This window comes from Acomys minous, assembly GCF_964271855.1.
Source record: "Acomys minous genome assembly, chromosome: 16".
NCBI classification, from domain to species: domain Eukaryota; kingdom Metazoa; phylum Chordata; class Mammalia; order Rodentia; family Muridae; genus Acomys; species Acomys minous.
In genome coordinates, this window is record NC_140498.1 from 6,287,482 (window position 1) to 6,312,650 (window position 25,169).

Consider the following 25,169-nt stretch of genomic DNA (forward strand, 5'->3'; position numbering starts at 1 on the left):
TCTATACACATGCACACATTCAACACATACACACATACATACACACACATACACACACACATACATGCATACATACATAAATATGTATGGTCCTCTAGTGGCTAGGATTCAGTGCTTTCACCCTGGCAGCCCAGGTTCGATTCCTGGTCAGGGAATGAACATAGAAATGTCTTATAGGAATAATGCAAAAGATAAATTATTGAATCTACTCCTCAACTTAATGCTTTAGTTGTTAATCACAAATAAGGTTATTTTGTTACATTGTTAATAGAATTCAAATTTAAGGTTATGTTTAATATACACACAAACATATATGTGTCAGATATTAGTCTATTTTTATCACAGAAATTTACATTGTAAGTTTAACAAATAGATATGATTCTATAGGTTATATAAATATGAGTAAATAGATGGCCTTCAAAAACCTCAGAGACCTAAAGAAAATTATATTGAAAGATATTTTTTATTACTTTAAAGATTCTTTGACAATAAGACATGTTAACTCCTGGCAACACCCAGCCTATCTCAAAGAAGATGATGAGCATCAAAGAACTTCCTCTTGGAGAAATTGAACTCGGGTCCTCCTGCTTGCATGACAGGCATTTAATTAACTAAGCCATCTCCCCAGTCTTGAAGCAATACTTTACAAATTTTAGATACCTCTTCTTGACTTCCCTCTATATAAGCTCAGGGTTCCATTTTTCAACTATGAAGCTGTGATTTTGTTTTTTTTTTTTTTTTTACATATTCAAGGCCAAGTGTATGGTTGTTTCCCTCTGCTATTATCATTAATTCTATATTTCCCCAGTCTACTACATTCACATTCAAACTTGAAAATAATAACTAGCTCTATCCCAGTTAGTAGAAAAAAGCCCTCTCCGAGACTAACAAGCCCATGCACATGGTGTTGGGGAGTGGGCATATGGGCCACTGGAGTGTGTGGAGGCTTCACCCCCTAAGCCAGCTCACTGACCCACTTAGTTAGTTAGGGTCTTTATTCTGTGTTGGAATACCATGGCCAAAAGCAACTTTGTGGGGAATAGATCTTTTTTACTTACTCTTCCGTGTCACAGTTAATCCTCGAAGGCAGCCAGGGCAGGAACCTGAAGGCAGGAACTGAAGCAGACCCTGTGGGAGAGTGCTGCTTACTGGCTTGTTCCACAGGCCTTGCTCCCTTTGTTTTCCTACCCCATCCAGGACCACCTGCCCAAGGGTGACACCACGCCCTGTGTGATGGGCTCGCTCAAACCCATCATCAATCAAGAAAATGCACCACAGGCTTCTCCATCGGCCAATCTGATGGTGGCATTTTCTCAACTGGGGGACCTGTCTTTCAAAATAACTCTAGCCCGTGTCGAGTTAACATCAAAACTAGCCAGCACGCCCACATTCTCTACCTTGTGTTTCAATGTCATGATCTCTAGCTGTCCTCAGAAGAATTTTCTTACAAGAGTTCAAACCCATGTGAAATTCCACTTTGTTTCATATATAAATGAAGATTTTCTTTGAAAGCTTCCAGTTTTTCCTCGAGTTACAAATTCCCTTCAAAAAAAAATGACATTTATAATTATCACTAACTTTTTACCCATTCTATGTCCTGAAAGACATTCTTTTTTATTCTAGAAGGTGTCCTTACTAGAGTTATTAACATCCTACTACAACACGAATGAATTCCCTTTTACGAAGCTGATATCCCTGGGTTTATGTTCTTGACATTCTACCTTAATATTTTGTATTATGTATTTAATCCATCTTATTTCCTGTCTTCTATCTTCATTTTGCTGGGACACATCATCAGAAAGGAATCCTAAGATGTAACATATCTGCACCCTTGTTTGATCTCAGATTTGTTAGATAGTTTTTCTGGGCACAAAATGATTTCTATTTAGACCTTTGGTTGTAGAAGCCAGTTTTGTTTGAGCGTGAGCGTACGTCATTTCCTTTGTAGGCGACCCATCTTTATCCCCTAGGAACTTTGAGATCACCTGCTCTGTGCTCTATCTCATGAGCTTTGTTTACCTGTGGGTCCTTTACACCCATCTGTTCGGCTCCCAGCATGTCTGTTCAAGGAAGGGTCACACATTCATCAGCTTCTATTACTTTCAGTAAATGCCGCCTTTAGACGGGGTCATCCTAAGCAGCCTTTCTCCCCTGCCCCATCAAACTGTTTACATTTTTGTTTGGATTCTGCTGAACGGCCATAGTCTCCCACTAGACTACCATGATTACCTCCCGGCCCCTCTCTTCACTCCTCCCCTAAAATCCTTTGCTACTCTGTGACCAGAGTTCCCTTGCTGAATCTCAAATCCTGAAATATCATCCTACTCCTTAAAACTTTCTCATGGAGGCCAGTGGTGGTAGCACACACCTTTAATCCCAGCACTCTGGAGGCAGAGGCAGGTGAGTTCGAGGCCAGCCTGGTCTAGAGTGAGTTCTAGGACAGCCAAGGCTACACAGAGAAACCCTGTCTTGAAAAACAAAAGCAACGACAAAAAGCTTTCTCATGGACTCCCACCAGCATAAAAGCTAAGTCAAGCATCCTTTACATAATCCATATAACCTGGAGGGCCTGGCCTCTCTGTCCTACCTAGCATCTTACCTGTCTCCCAGACTCTCTTTCAGATTCTTGGCCATTTTGGCAGGGGACATTCCAGAAAACAACTCCTTGCATCTGAAATGTTTTCAACAGCGCAGTACTTACTCATCCTGCAAAGATCAGCCTATCCTGACCTCATCGCCGCATGACCATTTGTTTCCACATTATGTATTCTCTCGGCACTCTATATATTTGTGTCACAGCACTTAATACAATTCTAATTTAATCATTCTCTCAGTGCTGGGGTTTATATTGGCCTGCCCGTTTGTCACTAAGGTCCTTGGGGGTCAGAAACCATGTCATCTTGGTCCTTATCTTACAGTGTGACTACCACAGAAAATGTACTCAGTAATATTTGTTAAATAAATTAATGGGTGGATATCCTAAGACCTTCATCATAGCTACAGTATCCCTGGCTTCCACATGTTTACGGAGCTCTGCACTCCTTTTATCCACCGGGGCTTTGTTGGTTTCGCATGAATAACTTTAGCTTCCTCGTTTTCATTCACTGTTCTCCCTTTGAAAGGTTTCATATACTCTATATTTATGAGCAATTTTGTTCTTAGCCAATTGACCTCCAACCATCCCAGCATGTTATTTGAACAGCATGTCATCTCAGGCAGCCGGGGCCCCTCCTTGATCTACACTGTTTATCTGTCTTCGCATTGCCTTGGCCCTGCCCTTGCTTTCATCTTACTGCTGCATACTTCTAGAAGCATATTGCTGTTCATAAACAGGAGATCACTTAGGCACCTGGGCCCCTCTCTCTGACTTCTTGATGGTTTGATTTATATCTTAATTTTCCCCGTTTAGACATAGAATCTGGGAGAATACATATTTCCCGTTTCTTGGATGTAACTAGTTTGTCTGATGAGCCCCAGTTCTCATTTGGAATCCACAGAGATGGCCCAAGCAGTTTGCCCAATCACCCTTAGTCCCGGCATATTAAGCACTGTCCCTTTGCTTCCTTGTGTATCAGACAGTTCATCCTATCTTTCAGCTTGGACTCTTAAAATGTCAGTAACCCCTTACATCCTTAGGCAGCTGGTTTATACTCTTAACTCATTCACTGGTTTCCTTCTTTGCTTTACTGTGACAGTTACTGTCTGGGTAGGTTTTATAAGGCCCTGAAAGTCAGCCTAAAGATTTGTTTTCTTGTCTCCGTCCACTCCTCTGCCAACATGCATGTGCCCTCGCACGAACAGAGCTATGAGTCTGCTCAGCAGCCAGAGCTTCCCTCCGATCCTCGGCGAAGAGTCTGTGCTGTGCTCCACTCGGACTCCTCCAGGGTGTTCCCATCCTGAACGCTGTGGAGGAGGAAGGGGAGGAAGGTGGAAAGAGTAGGAAGAGAAGGGGAGGGAGAGGAGGGGGGAGGGGGACAGGAGAAGGATGAAGGACTAAGAGGACAGAGAGCAGGATGGGGACAAGGACCAGGAAGAGGAGAACATTGTATCCACACTTCTTGGCCTGTTTGAACATGAACTCTCTCATCCTCTCCGCACCTCTACTTGTGTGCTCTCACACCCTGACTAGCCCCTCAATGACCTGTCCTCTCTCTCTTCTCGCCACTTTCTTTGCACATTTATTTTTCTCTCCTTCCCTTGTTTTCTATCACCCAACATGCCTTTCTAGCCCCTCGGGTAACTGTGGGGATAAAATGAAATCTCTGATGTGAAAGGACTTTGAAAAGTTAAAAAGCAAAGCAGCAGGTTCTGTACGATAATGACGGCGACACAGCTTCTGTTCTCCGACGCCACGCAGTGTGCGTCTTCCTTAGCACCCTGTCGCATCCTTCAAAGCCGGCTTCATCCTCTACCTCACTCAGGCCTCTCCTCTCGTCTTTCACACATCTGTAGCACGATCTTGCTCAGTTCCTTATCTCCTTTGTCCAACTACTTGGCTTTGAGAAAAATGAGTTTGGCTGCTTCCATTTTGTGATCAGGAAGCAGCTGTCTGTCTCACCTTTGGCTTCTTCTGCCATAAGGTAAGTTCAAAGAGGAGGTTTCCATCCAGTGTCTTTGTAGCCAGATTATCACTATGTTGCTTAGGTCTCCCTTCTGTGCTCCTAGTCCCCGTTCTTTTTCCTTTGAGAGGCAGAGAAATGCGGCTTAGACTGGTGAAGACTGGTCTCCAGTGGGCAGTGTGAGAACGGAGGGGGTTTTTTGATGGCAGAAGAATCATTTTGTTTATGTGCCAAGGAGGAAGGTGAAGAGGAAGAAAAGTTGAAGCTACAGTAAGACAGAATCTAGAGAACAGACTGATGGGCAAAAGGAGGGCACCCCTTCTGTTAAAGGGGAAAATGCACAGAGGAAGATAGCGTGGCAACCAGTTGAAGGAGTTCCTGCCAGAGGGGGCATAGGAGATAGGAGAGAGTGAAGCAATTTGCTGACCACAGAAAGGAGGCCTGAAAACAAAGGAGTGGTGACACGGCCAATCCGTGAATACACGAAAAAGCTTCCTCAGTAGCATTGAAGCCAAGAGCTCCAATTCACCACATTGGCATTGTTTAATTTTCTCTTTTATGTTTGAGTTCTCGTAGAGCTAAGGTGTCTAAAAGTTCCATAATGAACATGTAGAAGGAAGCGGAGGAGTTGAAATTTTTATGAGATCGATCCATATTAAACGAAATCAAAACGGTAAAGGTAAAGATTAGAAAACCAGATGGAGGGCCCAGTAACCTCGGCCTTTGATTGGAGTAGGGTGGAGAGGGGATCGGAGCAAGCCTGGGAGTCAGCTGCGATAGTCGTTAACAGTGGCGTATGCCTTTGATCCCGGCAGAGGCAGCCGTATTTCTGTGAGTTCAAGGTCAGCCTGGTCTACAGAGTAAGTTCTGGGACATCCAAGGCTACACAGAGAAATCCTTGGGGAAGTGGGGGAGGAATAATATCTCAGCCATGCAACAGTTCTCCTGGTGCAGCCCTTGGGAGGGGTAGCAGCAATGGTGCCAAGGTAAAGCTCTCTTAGGTTGCAGAAACAAACATGAAGGCAGATGAGTTAGCCAACTCATCCATAATGACATTAACAACAGTGCTGAAACAGACAAAGTCAAGATGCTCCTAAAAGTCAGTCTCATCAGGAAGCTAGTAGGAAGCACAGAACATAAAAGTTATCGGCCAAAAGGCAGATGTAGAAAGTAGCAGGAGAATTCTAGAAAAACCTTCCCCTTTCTCAGAGCATCATTGGTACATGGCACTTAAGAGTGGGCTGCTGGAGCTGTGGGATCCTCACAGAGACTGGGGGGTGGGGGTGGGGGATGAAGTACCAGAGGAGAAGCTAAGTAGAGTCTGTAGTACTTGCAGACGACATGGCCATCTAGACAGACAGACAGGTCAGGAATAGGAAAGTGGGTCACACACAGCCAAGTGAGAGCACGGAGGCCATATTACAAAGCCGTGGGAATGTGAACCCCCCCCCAAAGAACACTGATACCTTAAGAAACTTGCTAATGACCTACACAGTGTCTATGAGCCTCACAACTGTCAGTGAAGGAACTCCACAAGTTCACCTCACACACCATGAGGCTCATGTCTGATAGTCATAGTTAGCTGAGTGTGGAGGAAACAGAGTCCCATCAGCTCTCCCCATTCCTATCACTTATAAGATCCATCTCTTTCTTGTCAGCCTGGATTAATGCAGATTGATCCCAGCTGGCTCTGCATTGCCAGGATTTGCCTCACCACGACCCCTACCAGTCTGTAATTTTCCAACTAATCTTTATTAAACACCTCTTTCCCCATATCCTTCTCCAGCGAACAAAGGAAACAAATAGGTTCCTTTGTGAACAAAAAACATCACCAAAGCCATCTAGTAATCCCCACACCTTTTATCCTGCTGTTTGCTCTGGAGTTAGTTGCTTATCTCCCCAGTTCTAAAGCTGACATCAAATGCTTGCCAGCTAGGATTTATTGAGTTTAATAAAGGTATTTCTTGGGTTCATCTCAGTCGAATCCATAATAACTATTCCTCAATATAAAAAGTCATCATCCTACGTGCACACGGTTGAAGAAGAGTACACACACATTTTAGTGTTTAAAAGGAATATCCAATATTAGCTGCTTTCTTTTCAAAGCTTTCTTGCATGAGTATCAAATTATATCTGTAATTTTAATTCTTCTGAAAGTAATTTTTGTACAGCTTAAGTATTCTTTTTCTCTTTTCTAACTTAGCTTCTTTCTCATATTTTACCTTCCCAGAAAAAAAATGCAATGTTTCCTTCATGGTATTACACGGTTTTATGATCCTTTTGTGTAAAGAATGGCATACGCCTTTCTCAAACTTTATTGGATTGTGCTAATAGCTAATGTGTAAATAGAATTGGTCCTCTATATTAAGGTCATTTTTTAGGTTAACTTTTTTTGGGAGGAGGGGGTCTTGGAGAGCAACACCATGGCATTGGCCTTGCTTCTGTGGTATGGCTAGGATATTTCATTACTGTCATTATTGAATCTTGTTTCTTCCACCCGCAGCACAATATAATATTCACACCAAACCCCATCCTTGTTTTACATCTTTCTTCTCTCCATGGTCTTATATGCAAGAATGACACGAAGCTTCCCATGTACTGAGAATAATAGTAAGGGAGGAGGCTGATAGGGGAGAAGCCAGGACAGACTGAACACTGCTCACACCTCCCTGGAAAAGTCCCAAAGAAGACCAGATACATAAGCAGAAGAGATCACACTCACACGACTGCCCTTAACTTTCTTATGTCAGCACTTTGTAGGTAGTGGACCACTGCCCAATCTTCCAGTAGGGGCTGTGTAAGGGAACACAAATAATCCCAAACCGATCCTGAGGATAGCTGAGGAAGCAGGGGTGGGGAGGTCCAGATGTGGACAAATGTTTCCTTTTATCTTGGATTGCATATCTGAAAGATTTAGCCTCCTGGGAAGGGGGGAATATAAGTCTTGGGTGTGGGTCCAGGCATGGCTAGGTCTGAGGGATGGCAAACAGGCAACCCCTGAGCAACAGAAGCACAAGATGAATAGACACAAGAAATGATCCTAACAATTCCATGCTTGCTTTAGGAAAGAAACTTGGATATACGTTCAACAATAGAAACTTCCACAACGTGTCTCTGGGGCAAGGACAAGAGGTAGTTGCTGAAGCTGCACTAGACCTGGCTGCCCGGAAAGGTCACTGGGTGATTCTGCAGGTAAGGTCCCTTGGTGCAGATGTAGGGCAGCCTTGCCTTCACGCCTGTTTGGGCTGCATCCCACAGACTCTGGGCTTCCTGAGCCTCTGACCCTCCTGCACCTGTTCCTCTGCTCTAACCCTCCTCAGTCTCATGGCCTCTCCCCAAGGCCTCCTCTAATCACTCTCCTTCCACCATATCCCCTCTAGCATGGTCTCCAAACAGTTCTGAGTTCCACTCAAAAGAGGAAACAGATCCCACTCTGGTGCAGGCTCAAGAAATTGGCATTTGATTAAAGGTATTAGGAGCTAGATTCTCAGCTGCTGATCTCGTCCATGGATATTATGCACTTTCCTCTCTGGTGCTCTTCTTTTGTGTCATATGTTCTGAGTTACCTCCCTGCAAGACGAGCCCTTAACTGCTTTGTTGGGAGTTTCGTTGGGGGCGCAAGTTGGTATCTGGAAACACAGAGCCCTGCGACTGTCAACTCCATGGAACAAGGAGGAGGTGGGAAGCTACCATTCTTTTTTCTACCAAAGCCTGTCTCCCCATGCAGCTCACTTAGAAACTGTGATGGAGCCAGATGTGGTAGCACACGCCTTTAATCTTAGCACTCAGAAGGCAGAAGCAGGCAGGTCGCTGTGAGTTCGAGGCCAACCGGGTCTACAGAGAGAGCACCAGGACAGCCATGGCTATAGAGAGAAACCCTGTATCAAAAGAAAGAAAGAAAGAAAGAAAGAAAGAAAGAAAGAAAGAAAGAAAGAAGGAAGGAAAGAAAGAAACTATGATGGAGTCAGAACAATGCACGCATTATTCTTTTGTCTTAAAGCACTCTGCAGTCAGTCCTATCAAGGCATCCCTTTCATGTTGACTGTTTTCTTAGGACTTGTCCTTTGCCAAACTTTGTTAGAGAAACTGATGATTCTTGTTGACTTTCACCATCAAGATCACTGCCTTAAACTGCTCAATGAAAGCCTGGGGTGGGCATGGGGTGGTGGAGAGATGATTAAGTGGTTTAAAGTGCTTGTTGCTCATCCAGGGGGCCTGAGTTCCAGTAAGGGGCCCACAGCCACCTCTTCTGGATTCTACAGGTGCCTGTGTAATGAGAATGGTACTTATGATTAAAGCATATCACTCGCTTTTTTAAAAAAGCCTGTTGGGTGACAAAATTAATGAGGAAACTAAAGAAAGAATAGTGCCAAAAGCCATCCATCCATCCATCCCGGCTTCATTACCAAGAACTTCAATCAATCCCCTGCATCTCACTGCAGACTCCTTAATTATCCTTTTATTTATGGGGAGCCAGGCAGCTGAAAGATCCGCCATTCTCTGGAACTCCTTTTTCCGGGAGCAATAGGAATCCCAGGAGAAATGGTGACAACAGCTGGAGTCCCTGCTCCTTCCTGCCTCCCCAACTCTCCCAGCCCCCACCCCCACCACACTCCTTTACCAGGCAACCTGCTCCTTGCCACTGACAACTAAGGGAACCAAGGCTCCAGACCTGGTAGTCAGAAACACCATGTTCCTGAAACAAATGATTCTGCCTCTAACCAGGGTCCTCAGAGTAGGAGCTGACTTTCCTTCCTCAGCAACCACTGGCTACCCAGTACCCCCACAAATCTCGTGTTGATTCAGTCTCTGGGCTCATAACTCCCTCTTTAATCCATAGCAAGTGGGAACCTTGCCTCTCTCGATAAGACCTAGCTATCTTCAGTCTCTCCTCTTCCTCTGAGGAAACCATTGAGAGTGTTTACTATACATGATATGTCTGAACTGTAGCATGTGGTGGGGGTGGAAGAAAATGACGTCTCAAAACGTTTATCTGCCTAGGCCTCCTGGATAGTCTGGTCTTAATGCTTACCCTGGTGTCGCCCAGCATGGTGGCACTCACATGCAACCTAACAGTCAGAAGGGGGATGTTCAGGGATTCTGAGTTTGAGGCTAACCTGGGCTACCTATCTGGTTCCAGGCCAGCATGGGCTTTGTAATAAGAACCTGTGTCAACACTCCACCCCCCAAAAAAAGTTCCTGAAAAGGGAAAACCAAAACCAAAACCAAAACCCAATGAAGTTGTTCCTCTTTCAAAACTTGTAAATGGAATAATAGTAGTCCTTTCCAGAAGAGCTGGGCATCAATAGTCCAGTGCTTCTGAGAACTTGTGACACTGCACTCTTGTTCCTGTCACTGTTCCTCCACTGGATCTAACAACTGTTACATGCCATGTCACAAAAGGTCCCAACTGAAGAACAGCCAGAAGAGCTGGTATCCTTGGCCTGTCAATCAGGCCAAAGCTCAGGACGCCCTACTCTCCCTGGTTATAAAAATTGTGTGTTGTTTCCCCAGTTCTGGAAGTCCTAGGGCTCCTCAAGTGGCCCCCAGAGTTCCTCCCACAGGAAACACGTCTCCTTCTCCACCCAGCCCAGGTCTGTGAGGACTTGGAGTCTGAAGCACCTACAGAGTCACATACTGCTGGCTTGCTGGTATTACCACCCAACAGGACCCCTGGCTCTCCAGAAAGCCCACTCAGCTTGGCTTTAATCATGTGGTTCCAAATGAACAAACCTTCATTTCACTGCCTGCTACTAACCCTCACATTGCAGTTCCCAGTATAAAGAGCCCTTTCAAATTCCTTGCCTATGGGTCTTTGCAGCAGCTCTGCAGTGTGGCGAGCATGACTGTTACTTCTCTTTCTATAGGAGAGAGAACAGCACAGGCCAAATTACTGCAGTCCTTGTACTGTGTGTTTAAGTGATCTGTGTATTTAAGGCTCTGCAAGCCTACCTGATCAAATATTGATTGAGGAGCCTTTATCTGTTCATCATAATGAAATATAGTGCAATGAAGCCAAGGAACCTACTTAGTAAAGGGGAAAGGTGCCTTCTCCAAATGAGTGAGGAAAACTAAGTACTGATCTTGATTTTTTTTTTAAAAAAAAAAGGGGGTTTCATGGTCTCTGCTGAGAAGTCAGGTGTAACATCGAACCACTACTCTGATCTAGCCAATAGACAGGAAATTCTCCACAATTATGTGGGGAGCGGGGACTAACTCTGGCATGAACTCTGGTGCCCAATATTTGATGGCATCCCCTTTGTGGGGAGCCCTGGTGGCATTCAAAGAAAGAATGGGCAGGCTACCAAGATGAGACTTGATAGCCTGTGACCATAAAGAGGGGGAGGAGATCCCCCTTGGTCATGGACCTAGGGGAGGGGATTAGGGTTGGAGTGGAAGGGAGGGAGGAACAGGTGGATACAAGTGATGGGATGACAATTGAGTTATAATCTGAGTAAATTAATTTAAAAAATGGAAATCAGATTCGGGAACGAAAGACAGGCTCAAAGGCTAGACTGTGATGAGAGTAGGGACCTTCGTGGGTCATTGACAGCAGTGTCCCCCTGTGTCTGAGGTGGGTGTTTTTAGTGGCAGTTAGGAGAATGCTTTGGTGAGGTTGGAGCTTGGTCGGGAGAGTTTGAATGAGTCAGTCCCTTTCAAACTTGAACACTCATATACCGGTATAGAGGGTCCCACTAAAATGTTCTGAGTCTGTACGTCTGAGCAGGGATCTGAAATTCTGTTTCTGCCCACCCCCCAGGTGTGGCAGCCATGGCCACCCCTTCTGGTTCTCAGGGGTTCAAATAATCTGGGCACCAGGCAGTGGAGAATTGCACTTTAGACTCTAAGTATAGACTTTGTACCCACAGTGTGGTACCATCTGGGAGCTTGTTGGAAATACAAATAGCCAGGCTCTACTCTAGTTATTGAATGAGAAGCTGTAAGGGATGTGTGTGTGTGTGTGTGTGTGTGTGTGTGTGTGTGTGTGTGTGTGTGTGTGTGTCCCGAAACCTGTGCTTTAAGCCATCCTCCAGGGGATGTACATGCCGCCAAGTCTGAGAGCACAATGCTGGAAGGTCTATGATTATCAAAGGATGGGGTTGAATTGCATGACGCTGGGAGGCCACCACTACTGGGCATCTCCAACTCTTCCTGTGTTGTGATTTTTAAACATTTCTCCTACCAAAGGCTATGAGTTACATGGCTGTCTAGGCGTACATATTCCTCCGAGTGCTTTAACATGTATGTTCTAGGTCTGGGGCACAGCTAATTAGAAAAGTACTTGCCTGGCCTGAGTGGGACCTTCCTTCAATCCCTAGCCCCATGAAAATCAATGACTGTACACTCAAAGGTGGTGGGTATCACATTATGTCTATTTTATTGCTAAATCTAAGCAGTGACAACCACAATAGTCATGCCAAGACCCCTAGACAAGAAAACTGTAGGTCACTAACCACCGCTGAGACAGAGACATAGACTTCTCCAGGACAAGCCTACACTAACTACCAAGTGGTCAGCCTTGAAATCATGTACCCACGAGCAGCCCTAAACAGACTCAGCGGGTTGTCTTTATATGTTTGTGCATTTGTGTATGTATGTGTGTGAGTAACAAAAATAATCATGGGGGGGGGGAGAAGATCATGGCTTTGAGAGGAAATGGAGGGGGCAGCATGGGAGGTATTGGAAGGAGAAAAGGGAAGGGGGAAATTATGTCATTATATCTTAACTAAAATTTTAGAATTATCAAAAAGATTTGAAGATAATGAAAGGCCAGGTGTCCCCTCTAGCGGCCCACCTGATAACTGCTCATGGCTAAGAGATATAAGGGCATGTCTACTTGGGCCTCCTTCCTTCCCAACAGAACATCCACCTGGTGGCCAAGTGGCTCAGCACCCTGGAGAAGAAACTAGAGGAGCTCAGTGAGGAAAGTCACCCAGACTTCAGAGTTTTCATCAGCGCCGAGCCTGCACCGTCTCCTGAGGGCCACATCATTCCCCAGGGCATTCTGGAAAACTCCATCAAGATCACCAATGAGCCCCCCACAGGCATGCATGCCAACTTGCACAAAGCCCTGGACAACTTCACTCAGGTACTGACTGGGAGGGAAGGCAGAAGGAAGGCTCCACCCAACAAAGGACCAACTCAAACCCAGTGGGGGTAAAGTGCGTGGGCTCTGGCTGCCTCATCTTCCTCCAAAATGAACAGAAAGAATCCCATGGCAGAGAATTTTGGTTTGGTCTTTTGTTGTTGTTTTGTTTTGTTTTTTACTTCAGAGGATCCAGAGACTGCCTCCTTACTACCCTTTTAAAATGCAGGCTTACCTCTGTCCCCCATAACCAACACCCTCCTTAAAGTCCACCAAGCAGCACCTCACCAGCTTCCTCTGAACCAGCACCCGCCTCTTTCCTTCTACTGATCCTTTTTTTCCTTTCGGCCCGGGTCCCTCATCTGCCCCTCCTTGTGCTCTGCAGCTGCACACCCCTCCATACTGTGCTCAGGCTTATGGTTGATCACTCCTGCTCAGGAGAGGGGAGCAGTGGGGAGCAGTAAGGACCATGGATGGCACCGCATCCCCCATTGCTAGGGGTCTGGTTCCCGTCTTCTCCCTCCTTTCAGAAGCGCCTCAATACAGAAGCCAGAGGTTCCTTACCACAAAGAACAAAAACGCGTGTTCTTGTTCCGTGACGGGCAGGAAAGGACAGTTTCTAAGTGAGGCTGTAGGGGTCCCCACCTACATGGGGCACAGGGCATTGAGAGAATGGATAAGGCGTCCATACCCACAGGCCCTCTGCTGCTGTCATCAGCTAGGCTTGGGTACCTAAATAGTTAATCCATGTGCACAAAGTTATATCATTGACCAAACACCTGTAGCCTGAATATAAACTGTAGCTCAAATGCCGGATGGAAACCCATCTCTTCTGCATGCCTGCCTCCAGCCTGGACCCCGACCTGGCCTCACCTCAGTACGATCACCAGTCCCTTCACTGTGCATCGAACCCTAAACACGACTTGCCATCATACCTTGACGCAGTGTGAACCCAGCTCTTCACCACACCCTTGTGTCAGTGTTGTTCATGAGGCTTCCCTTCCAGGACACTCTGGAGATGTGTTCCCGGGAGATGGAGTTCAAGAGCATCCTCTTCGCTCTGTGTTATTTTCACGCGGTGGTTGCCGAAAGACGGAAGTTTGGGCCGCAGGGATGGAATCGGTCCTACCCTTTTAACACTGGGGACCTCACCATCTCTGTAAACGTGCTATACAATTTCCTGGAGGCTAACACAAAGGTAAAGCAAAGGGGTATGGGTGTCGGTCGTTATCATATGGCTTTCCCACACACAAGGGTTGCGTGGCATGAGGAAGGTCTAAGACCCTCACACAAATGAGATAAGGAAGTTCCAAGGCCAGGACCAGCCTAAGGCTGAGACCTACTACTAAGATATCAGAGCTAGGAAGCAAAGGAACCCAAACTGTCAGCCCCATAGGAATCTTCCAAAACCAATCAGACCACTTGTATGTGATCACATCATTGCAGGGATTTGTAGATTGACAGGAAAAGACTCCCCGCCCCCCAACCCCATACTCACCTAATTTAAGTTCTCAACCCAACTTGACTGGGCAAAGGGGCAGAACTTTCATCGGTACACACAGCGCTTCCTGTGGATATGGTTCTGCCACAGGCAGAGAAAAGGCCAAATTCAAACTATAGCAAGCCCCCTCTTTGTTAATTCCGTTTCAGAAAAACTTACGCTAATGAAGTCTTCCATCTAAAGGGCTGTTCATACCATCAAGGGCACCATGGGTGTTAGATGCCCTGAGAAGTCCTCCCTGTAGCCCTGGGCCCAGGGGAGCCCGGTCCCAAGGCTTTGCCCCCTTTGTTGTTTGGCTTGTCTCAAATGGTTTCCCTCATTAACTCATACTCCAGCAGCCTTCTATCCTGCACTGTGCTTACTCAGAAATTAATGGCAGAAAGGTCCTCACTTCCTCCATTTGGCATTCACTGCCTATGTGCAGGGCTTCTAGAAAAAGCCTGGTATAACACAGAACACACCCAATCACCAGGTTCTGGGGGACACAAAGTTTAAAAGGGCTTCACTTTTAATCTGAAACAAAAGCCTTTGGGGGTTTGCTTCTTTTCCTGCCCTCTCGCCTCTGGTGCAGGTGCCCTACGACGATTTGCGCTACTTGTTTGGCGAGATCATGTATGGAGGCCATATCACAGATGACTGGGACAGGAGGCTCTGCAGAACCTATTTGGAGGAATTCATCAGGCCAGAAATGCTGGAAGGGGAGCTGTCCCTGGCCCCAGGGTTCCCACTCCCAGGCAACATGGACTACAGTGGTTATCATCAGGTGAGGCACTGCTGTGCTTCATAGCACTGTGATAGTCTCATGGGGGTTGTTGAAAACTCCTCCTGTCTGTCCTGCACACCTCAGCATGCCCACGTGCACTCTGAAACAAGACTGGAGTCCAGGAACGGATGGCCCCAAGGTCTGAGCCTATTTCAAACGTGCTCTTTGCCCCAAGCTTGATTTGCTCAGCCCAACAGACTCAGGATTTCCAGCCTCAAATTAATGATGAAATTAAGCCTGGAGATCTTGTATGCTTGATTCCATAATTCCACTTGTCAATCTTTCCCACAAATAATATCCAGGGCAGTTATTTTCTTGTTTTTTTAATCAAGATGTTGACAAAAACAATATTAATGGGGAAATTAATATTATTGTGGAAATTAATTTTGTTTTTAATTTCCCAGGTAAGAATTTAGATACCTTTGCATAAACTTTATCACTAGCTTCACAGAAAGTGATCAGGTGACCTCACATTTCCTCTTGGTTGCTATGGACACAGGCATGTATAAAAGAAAACGTTTTCTTACTAGCGTTTCAGTTTTTCATGTGCTACTATTGCATTTATTTTTAAAGCATTCCGTTCTCTTTTTAAATCTACTGAGAACCATTTTGGAGGGGAAGGAAAAAGATTTTTAGGCTTTTCAACATTCTTGAAAGAACTAAAGCTTACCAAAGCTTATAGTATATTTAAGGCGAAAGAGTGGTCATAGAAACTTAAAAGAAACTTTTAAGAACTTAAGAATCATAGTTGTAGAAGCCATTTGACCCACAAGAGTCACACTCATAAGGAGAAATTCAAAGCGAGGAGACTCCTGATGAGAAGAAATAACTTTCTAAGCACATGAGCGGCTTTGCCCAGGATCGCAGTGCAAGAGCATCCCCTGGTGTCTGTGGACAGTCCACCAGCCGGAGCAGCTCTCCCGAGGAGGCTTGGCTGTTGGATCCCATGGCGGGCCAGCGATAGGACTTACACATTTCCAAAGAGCCGAGGTAGACTCCCTTCTGCTTACTTCCCTGAAACCTGCCAGATCAGAGGTGGATCTTGGGCACCTGCCAAGGGCCCAGGAATGGGCTGGAAGAAATACAAGGATGAGAAATATTTGAACTAGTTGGTAACACCACCAAGAAACTGCAAAAGAAAGCCTCTTTAGGAGCTTAAGGTGGACGTTAGCTTCTCGCTGTTATAAAAAAAGAACCGTGAGGGAGTACGCAAAACAATCAGTGAAGAAAGTGACCTCTATACGCTGGGTAAGATTCTTAGGCAGACTGGTGACTACCGGAGTTAATCAGAGAGGTGTTTATGTGGCACCATGTTTTAACATGCTTCAGTTCCGGTTCCTTTTCGGGGAGAGTGTGAGCCCTCCGGTTTGTAGCCAAGCTCACGGCTTCCTCCAGCCCAGTCTCACGTTTATTTTGTTTGGGAGTTGTGGGGAACTGGTCTAGTGTGAGAAGAGGAGGAGGTCAAACCAAACAAGCCAGCAGGAGCCATGTCTGGTCAAGTATGCAGCAACCCACAGCCAGGGGAGTGGTGCTGTGTTCCACAGAGGACCTTGCAGAGGATGGGAGACAAGTTGGTTACTCTTGGTTTCAGTATATCGACGCTGAGCTGCCCCCCGAGTCTCCCTACCTGTACGGCCTCCACCCGAACGCTGAGATCGGCTTCCTGACCCAGATATCGGAAAAGCTCTTCCGAACCGTGCTGGAGATGCAGCCTCGGGACAGCCACAGTGGAGATGGAGCTGGCATTACGAGGGAAGAAAAGGTACGTGGCGGGCATGGCCCGAGATGGTTTGGTGGGCCAAGGCTAGTAAGTAGGCGCCTTTCTGTTAATAACATTGGCAGTGGGTAGTGTGTATAACACACACACAAACCATCGTAGACACTGGTCCTTTGCCTCAACACTCCCTCCTCACCCACTTCAGCCCTTTCCTGACACTCTGGTTAAATCAGAGGAAAGTCCTTGCCATTAGGACTGGCAGATGCTTTTGCCAGTCCAGAGCCAGATTTTATTTGACTTGTCTGCCGAAATGAGGGAGGGAAGGTTAGGGCTGAGCAGAAGAGACTGGGGGTTTTGATACCAACTTCCGGATTCTTTGGCAAAGTAAATCAAGACACTGCAGAACTGGCTGCAAAACACCTCTCCACTCACCTGCCAAGCAGATCCCGTCTGGATAAGTCACTCTGTCAGTGGGAATGACCTCCAGTCCCAGTGTCAATAGACACAAAGTGCTTCAAGCACAAGGCCAGGAAATGCCATGAAGCTGGTAAGAAATTACAGGATAGAAAGCAGGATTCTATTCTTAGAAATCAGCCAGTGAAAGCACTCGAAGTATGCAGATTTTATGATGTATTTACATTTACTTACTTATTGCAGAATTTTTATGGTGTAGAAATCCTGAATAGAACAATTATTTATCAATAGAATGACAGTAAATTATGGGCAACAGCAAAATAATACACACCTTAAATGAAGAAAGCAATTCTATAGAGGAGTGCACTCCACATCTACAGGAAAGCGAGCCACAGTGGCACATACCTTTAATCCCAGCCCTGGGGAGGCAGAGGCAGGCAGATCTCAGTGAGTTCAAGACCAACCTGATCTACATGGAGTTCCAGGACAGCTAGGGCTACCCAGTGAGACCCTGTCTCAATAAGTAAATCAATAATAAAATATTTATAGGGACAGGCCTGTAGCTCAGTGGTGGAATGCTTACCTGGCAGGCATAAGAACCATGCATAAACTGGATGGATGCGTGTGTGTGTGTGTGTGTGTGTGTGTGTGTGTGTGTGTGTGTGTGTGAGAGAGAGAGAGAGAGAGAGAGAGAGAGAGAGAGAGAGAGAGAATACACACATTGTATGTATGTATGTATGTATGTATGCATGCATGCATGTATAGAAAAAGAGAGGAAGAGAGACTAATGGACCTCTTGGTGGTTGCATGGGTGATAATGCATAAATGGTAATTGTTAAGTGAATGCAGTTGGGTGGCTGGCTGAAAACAGAAAGTGTCCTGCACATTGAAGGAAACATGCCAAACCCAACCAAATACTGGCAGCTTAACCATATTTTTTTTCCTCTTATCTGAAGAATAGATTCTAAAAAGGTGTTTTTCCTGATATTTCTGGTAAATATGTATTACTTTCTCAAAAAGAAGGAAAAGCAGAGGTTTTGCTTACGGAGATGAAGTTAACCTCATCCCTTGGAACCCTCCCTTCTCCTCTGCAGTACTGCTGGGGCTCCCTGAGCAAAGAAGAGGTCCCCACCCACCCACCCATCTGTGTCCAGCTCCTCCCACCAACAGCTTCCCTCTCTGGCCTCCAAACTCCTCCTGACTTGGAGAGGCAGAAAGAACTCTGTGTCCCCATCCTCATGTATTTTGGAGCAATGCCTCTAGACCATCTTTTCATCTCTTTGTGAGTCACAGCCAAATGGCCGCTCACTGATACAAGACTGTTTCTTCAGTTCCACTCCAGAGATAGAAATATAATATAAATTTAGCCATTTGTCTTCAGCTCTGGCAGCGGCTTTCAGGTACCATTAAAATTCCATTCCACTTTTTGCTATGACAGCAACCAGAGACCCATTTGGCTTGGGGTGATGGGCTCTTGTTTTTTTCTTTTTGTTCTACCATCAGCCCTTTTACTTGGGGAATGGATTGTGTGTTAGCGATTCAAGTCAAGGTGAATATTAATCACCTTTTACATTTACATAGTCCTTTAAAGCTTTCAGATGCTGCTGCATCCATCAGCTCATTTGATTAGATCTTCAAGTCAACCCTGGGGGCTGGGGGAGGGGAGCCAACCAAGAAAGACTCTAGTGGATATGTTTACTGATGAAAACCCCCAGTCCTAACTGGCTTGTTTGCAGAGACTAAGAAGCCTGTAGGGCTCTTAAAGAACTCTCCATCCTCCCACTGGCTTTCATGCCCCCGAGAATATAATCTGATTTATCTTGAGTAAGGAGAAGTTTGTGCCAGTGACTCTCTAAAAAGGTGGGGAAGATAGCTGTCCTCAGGAGAGACAGAGGCCTCCTCTTGGAGGAAGACATCAAGATGTCAGAGCTGACAAAGCCCAGGCATGCACAGGCCTCTGGAGCTCTGCTCTTACAACTTGGACAGGCCGGCACTAGCTCACACGCGCCCACCTTCCTGCTCACTCCAACCTACTCTGCTGGCCATATGGTCATGATGTGTGCAGAGCTTCATTTGTCTTTCTCTGCGAGCCAACCTCCCAGGCTTACTCATTTACTCCAACATGGCAGGCTTAGCCTCCAAGTGCTTGCCCCAAATAGCCCACAATTTTCGAACCTCGGTTCCAATTTTCCAGGAGAGAAACCCAGGTTATTCTAGCTCCCCTGGTCTAATTAGCTGATAGTTCGTATGAGAAAAGAAACTGTGGGAAGAAAGGGCCTAAGTGATAGATGACCATGCCTCTTTCAGAATTCACAAATAGAAAACCACAGTATCACTTAATGGAAATACAGAAGGGAAGGGGTCTGTCACTATCCATGCCCCCTCCCTAGGGATGCCAAAGTCCCAAATGCCTTACATCAGTGGCTTAGGATCTGCATGTAAGCTAGGCACATCCTCTGGTATACCTTCACACAGTGCGGACCTCATGCACGCTGGGCAAGTGCTTTCCTGGGGTATCGTCCCATCCACTCAATATACCTTACTCACCCCTAGATTACTTACAGTGCCTGAAGTTGTGCAAACAGTTTCACTGTGTTGCTTAAGGAATCGACAAGGCATGTTTGGTTTTTGATCCCTGGTTGGCTGGATCCGAGAACGTGGGAACCATGCACTTGGAGGGCTGTCAATGTGTACATATGTGCTTCAGCCCCACATGGCCCACATGGGCATCTTAGGTCAAAGTTTTACGTGTTTCCAACTTACTCCCCATAGTTAACTGGGTCAGCCTGTGAGGTTTTCAACATCAGTTCTTAGGAAGGTGGTCACACAAGTCACAGGTAACTGGCCAGCCTCTGAAGAGAAGTGTCCTGAGGCCACGCCTCATCCCTAACCTAGCTGAATGAAGCAAGCAAGTCAGAGTGTGATGAGAGGAAGGGCAGCAGGTGGAGGTGGCTGTCATCTAGTGTCCATTACAGGATGGAATCCCTTCATTTAAAAATATTGTATCAATTCCTTGAGAATGTCATACAGTGTAGTTTGGTCATACACACACACACACACACACACACACACACACACACACACACACACACACAATTTTCCTAACTCCATCCAGATTCAGAACTCTCACCTCCATATACCCTCAACTCCATGGGTTTTGTTGTTGTTTTGTTGTTTTTAATCAACTGTGGTAGCTAAGGCTGGGAGCCTACTGGCTTGATCTTTTGCACACACCACAGATGCTACAAGTTTAAAAACACAGCCGTCTTGCCACGTCCCAAGCCTGTTTTGGTCAGGGTCCTCACCAGCTTCTGGCTGTTGCAATCTTTCTACCTCCTCTCCTGCAATGATCCTGATCCCTGGAGTGGAGTGATATAAGTGTCCCATGCGTCACTTTGCCTGGTCTTGAGTTTCTGCATCCACCCTCATCCACTGAAGAGATCTGAGAGCTGTACTAGTCTATGGATGGAGACATGAATTTACAAGGCAGATTGGCACTGTGTCCACTTAGCAAATCCATACAAGAAGGAACCTCCTAGACCTGGCGCTTGTGAGCTCCCCAGCTGCTAGGTTCTTAGCCAGATTTACCACACCAGGTAGGGGTTTCCATGGAATCCCTTTCTTAACCCGGTATTTTCTGTCATGGAGCAGGTCAGGTCCCTTCTGGAAGAAATACTGGATCGGGTGACAGACGAGTTTAACATCCCAGAGCTGATGGCAAAGGCGGAGGAACGCACCCCTTACATTGTAGTTGCCTTCCAGGAGTGTGAACGCATGAACATCCTTACCAGAGAGATCCGGCGCTCACTAAGAGAGCTGCACCTCGGCTTACAGGTGAGTGAGAGGGACACTGCCAGACCCCACAGACACAGACTGACAGGCACCAAAGGACACTGAAGGGCAACTGCCCCAAAGCCACCTAAATGGCTGAAAAGTATCACTAAGCCAGACTGGCTGTGAGGACATTTGAGAGAATCTGTACAGTGCCAGGTCCCTACTCAGTGCAGTCTTCTATGTCCGTGGACAATGAGTTACATGTGCCTACAGTGACATCTTTGGTAAAAGTGCTATGAGCTCTGGCTGGAGGCACAGCTCAGAGGTAGAGCTTGCCCATCATGCACAGGGCCCTGGGTTTGTTGCCCCGTATCTTAGAAGTGTGTGTGTGTGTGTGTGTGTGTGTGTGTGTGTGTGTGTGTGTGTGTGTGTGTGTGTGTGCGCGCCTATAATCCAGAAACTGATTTTGTAGCTTACACTGAAAGCTCAGCTGAGCCTCCAAAGTGCCTAGGTCTGGAGTCTGCTGCCAGTGCTGCCATGGCTAATCTTTGGAGTTATACAACTGTGTGTGTGTGTGTGTGTGTGTGTGTGTGTGTGTGTGTGTGTAAACAACTGAATTTTCTACATGTGGACACCTATAGAAACTACCAACAGCACAAAATCTAGGGTTGCTTTAATTTTTCTGGTTTTAATCTCCACCCTGACACACATAAACACACATAATATGGGCAGAGGGAAGTAATATAGAAGATGAGATAGGAATGCCTATCCTGTTGAGGACAGGCAGTGCTCGATGGCTTCCAAAGTCTGTACCAGCAGATAATCAGATAAATGCAAATTACACATTAGTCTCAAATGTGCACCAAGCCCTAGCCTGTCATATTTTGCATCTCCATTCCTGGATAAGCAGGTGTACAGTAGCAATTATCTTGAGTAGGTTTGCTACAGTCGTAGCTTATTGAGGCCATGCAATTTGGTGCAGGCTATTTACCCATCTGACTTCCAATTCGTTCACTCGTTTTTCTTCTATGAACCTTCACTGTGGCTCTGTGTAGTCAATCATGAAGGATGCCTCAGCAGAGAGGCGGAAGTGGTGTGGAGTTTCTCTCCCTTCAGTTTAATTCCCACAGTGTTGATTGATGGGCTCTGTGAGGAAGGATGCAAAGAGGCTAAAGCAGAGCCTTCCCTCCAGGACAGCCTGCTAGAAGGTGGGGTTCATAAACAGAAGCTAGAGGAGGAAGAAAAAGGGGGGCAGAGGAACAGTAGATATGGATAGATGAGGACAGAAAGGTAGGGCTGCTGGAGACAGAACAGAGGAGCCCAGAGCCGCCTCCAGCAGTTCACCCAGTGTATGGTGAACTTCTCGGTGATGCAACAACGGCTAGAAGCAGCGAGGAACCTGTATGAGCTGAGGGGTATTTTCCAATCAGAGCCCTCTCAGGAGACAGTTTCACGAGGATGGTCCCCAGAGTGTCCTGGTCACCAGACTCACAGCACCACTCTGCCATCTCCATCCTCCAGTCCTGCTGTCTGTCCTCTGTGGTGACTCTGAGGTGAGGCCCTGTAAGCATCGGCAGGTGACGCTGGCAAGTGAATCAGCTTCTGTGAGAGAGGAAAGGCAGGGGACACCCTCCATGGCAAAAGGAGGCAGAGCTCAGAGCAGGGAAAGCATTTAGGGTTAAAGCAGAGGTGGGCAGCCGCAGCACATCAGAACCTGCTAGAAGGCATGGTGGAAAAGTCCCCTTCCAAACTGGGCAGGGTCTTAGGTGACCTGCTGACCTAACAGGGAGAGGAAGAGGAAGTGCTTCTGACCTTTTTCTTTATCTTTACTTCTCTTCAGCAGTACTTTGAGGTTGCTGCTGGTTCAGTGTGGGAAACAGTGGGCATCTCCAGTCCCCCAGCACATAAAACAAGCCAACAGCCACCCCAAAATAGGCACCACAGTTACAAGACACCTGACTCTATGAGTTACTAAGCAAGTATTCTTAGCTTTTTTGATAAAAATATTTCTATTCAGAACTGACTGGCTCTGAGACCCTGTGTAGCCAGAAAGTCCTAGCTGAACTGTGAGATACAGCCCTGTGAGCCTGTAGCATCTCAAAACATACAGAAGGTGGGTGAGGGAAGAAATCTAGGGGAAAGCCAGCTGGCCACAGACATATCCCACAGAGAGAATTTGTCTTGGGAATTCACCACCGTGAGACATCTGGCTCCCGCCTTCCTAGGTGTTCCAATTCCCATTAGCCAGATGCACAAAGGCCTGATCTACAAAATTCCTAAATGCCAATTCTTTTTTTTTTTTTGACATTACAACTATTTGTAATTTTCAAAGGAGCATATACTGATAGAAGGCTATCTAGAAAATTCCCTTTTTACAGAGGTAAGCATATATCGGTGATATAATGTTTACCTAGAATGTGTGAAGGCATCAGACTCAGGCCCCAGCATAGGGTGTGGGGCAGGTGAGAGAAAGCTACTTACGAAGACATTTTCCTGAGAAGAACGGATAGGGAGCTGACCTTGACCCTCAGCACAAGGTTTGGCATGAAACCCTGAAGTGAAGTGCTATCTCCAGCCAGCACTCTGTGAACTGAATGCTGCTGGGGGCCATGACTACTGACAACCTTCCTGGGTTCACCTGCCTCCTCTGGTGGTTGCGTCCTTAGTTATGCAGTGGCTTTAGACTATGAATCTAGCTTCCAACACATTGTGACTCAAAGGAACAAGGGCCTATAGTTAAAAATAAGGTTTTCACTTTATTGTACCAAAGGAGGATTATGAAAGCATGTATTCATAGGGAAGAATAAAATAGATAGGGTCACAGACAAGCAGCCTTCATACCTGGGCAAGGTGCCACATGGTGCCACATGGACTGTAGTGTTCTCCCAGATTCCCCATCAGTGCAGAAACCAAGGAGGTGTGTCACAGGACCCTGGAACAAGCACAGGACTGCTGAAGAGAGGGAACAGCCAGATTTTTAAGTTTTCTTTTTGCTGACCCACTTGTGAACAGGTAGGCTTCGATATTAAACAGTGCTGCTCAGACCCAGGCCAGGGAATGCTAGGAAACCATTTCCTTTATGATATCACAGTTCTTAAGAAGAGCCCTAGCAGGGGCTGGGGACAGCCCATCCACTAAGAGCACATGTTGCTGTAAGAGAGCTGGGTAGCTTGCAACAGACTATAACTCTAGCTCTAGAGGAGTTACCACCCTCTTTTGGCCCCTGTAGAGGCTGCACACATGTATACAATCCTACATATAGACACATTCATACACATATACAACTTAAAAATGAAAATAATCTCTTAAAGGGCCCTGGTGCCCAGACTTTGGCCATGGACTCATCCGGTCCACACCAAGGCAGCCTCGACCAACCCGGCTACATGTTAGGAAAACATCTTTTTGTTTGTTTGCTCTGAATACCTTTCAGGACATGATGTTGGTCTGTACTCCCCTAGGCCTAAGAAGGCAACACAGGTACACTTGAGTTGGGGAAAGGCATGGCTGCCTCCCAGCTCACTGAAAATCAATCCTGGGTTCATAAACCAAACTACAAGGTGGCTTCAATTGCACAGTAGGTCATGCTCCTGTGGGAACGTAAGGGAACCTAGGAGACAGTAAGTACATCCTTTAGGTTGCTTTCACTTGCGTGCTCATTTAAGTCAGTGGAAGATCGTCAGAATAAATTATAATATTATATAAGCCTATGTGAGAAAAAAGTTAAGGCATTAGAGTACATGTTTTATGTTCCCTTGCTGTCATGAGTTTAGATTTTCAAAGGGAGTTAAGCATTAAGTATTGCCTTTTAAATTTTCAGCCTTATTTTTCTAGCATAATTTTAAGATCATAGCAATTACAGGCTCACATCAAGCCCCTGTCCCACCACACAAAATACTCCTAGCATCCCCAAAGTCTGCATTTATTACAACTGATGAGTCCACAGTCCACTTGGGGACCTCTCTTGGTGTTGTGCTTCCTATGTGTTTGGACAAATAAGTCTCAGCCCATAGTCACAATCATAGTTCCACATAGCATGGTTTCACTTCTAGTCACATTGGTGTGGCACGGAGGTCTGTTTGTCTGGATGCATGTGTGTGTGTGGAGGGGTCACACACACACACACACACACACACACACACACACACACACACACACACACACACACACACACACACACACCAGAGCCCAACCTTGAATGATGTTCCTCAGGAGCTGCCCATCTTGTGTGGGTGTCTCACTGGCCTGGAACTCAACAATTAGATGGTCAGTGAGTCCCAGGCATCTGAGTCTCCACCTCTCCAGCACTGGGACTGAAAAGCACACCCCACCATGCCTGGCTTTTTACATGGGATCTA

At 46.2% G+C, this 25,169-nt stretch overlaps 1 protein-coding gene and 1 long non-coding RNA gene across 4 annotated transcripts in view; one reads left to right on the top strand and one right to left on the bottom strand.

Moving 5' to 3' along the window:
• DNAH9 (dynein axonemal heavy chain 9) overlaps positions 1-25,169 on the top strand; it is a 318,017-nt gene that overhangs the window by 288,843 nt on the left and 4,005 nt on the right. For all 3 annotated transcript variants that reach the window (XM_084761565.1, XM_084761566.1, XM_084761567.1), the window contains 6 exons: positions 7,624-7,751; positions 12,421-12,648; positions 13,652-13,843; positions 14,718-14,909; positions 16,501-16,671; positions 20,692-20,874. In XM_084761565.1, the coding sequence (XP_084617691.1) occupies positions 7,624-7,751; positions 12,421-12,648; positions 13,652-13,843; positions 14,718-14,909; positions 16,501-16,671; positions 20,692-20,874 (1,094 nt within the window). The remainder of the gene's footprint in view (positions 1-7,623; positions 7,752-12,420; positions 12,649-13,651; positions 13,844-14,717; positions 14,910-16,500; positions 16,672-20,691; positions 20,875-25,169) is intronic.
• On the bottom strand, positions 1,053-23,818 carry LOC311585882. Its single transcript, XR_014775380.1, has 3 exons — positions 23,656-23,818; positions 1,398-1,542; positions 1,053-1,128 (listed from the first exon to the last, which is right to left on the bottom strand). It is a non-coding gene; the product is annotated as an uncharacterized lncRNA (long non-coding RNA).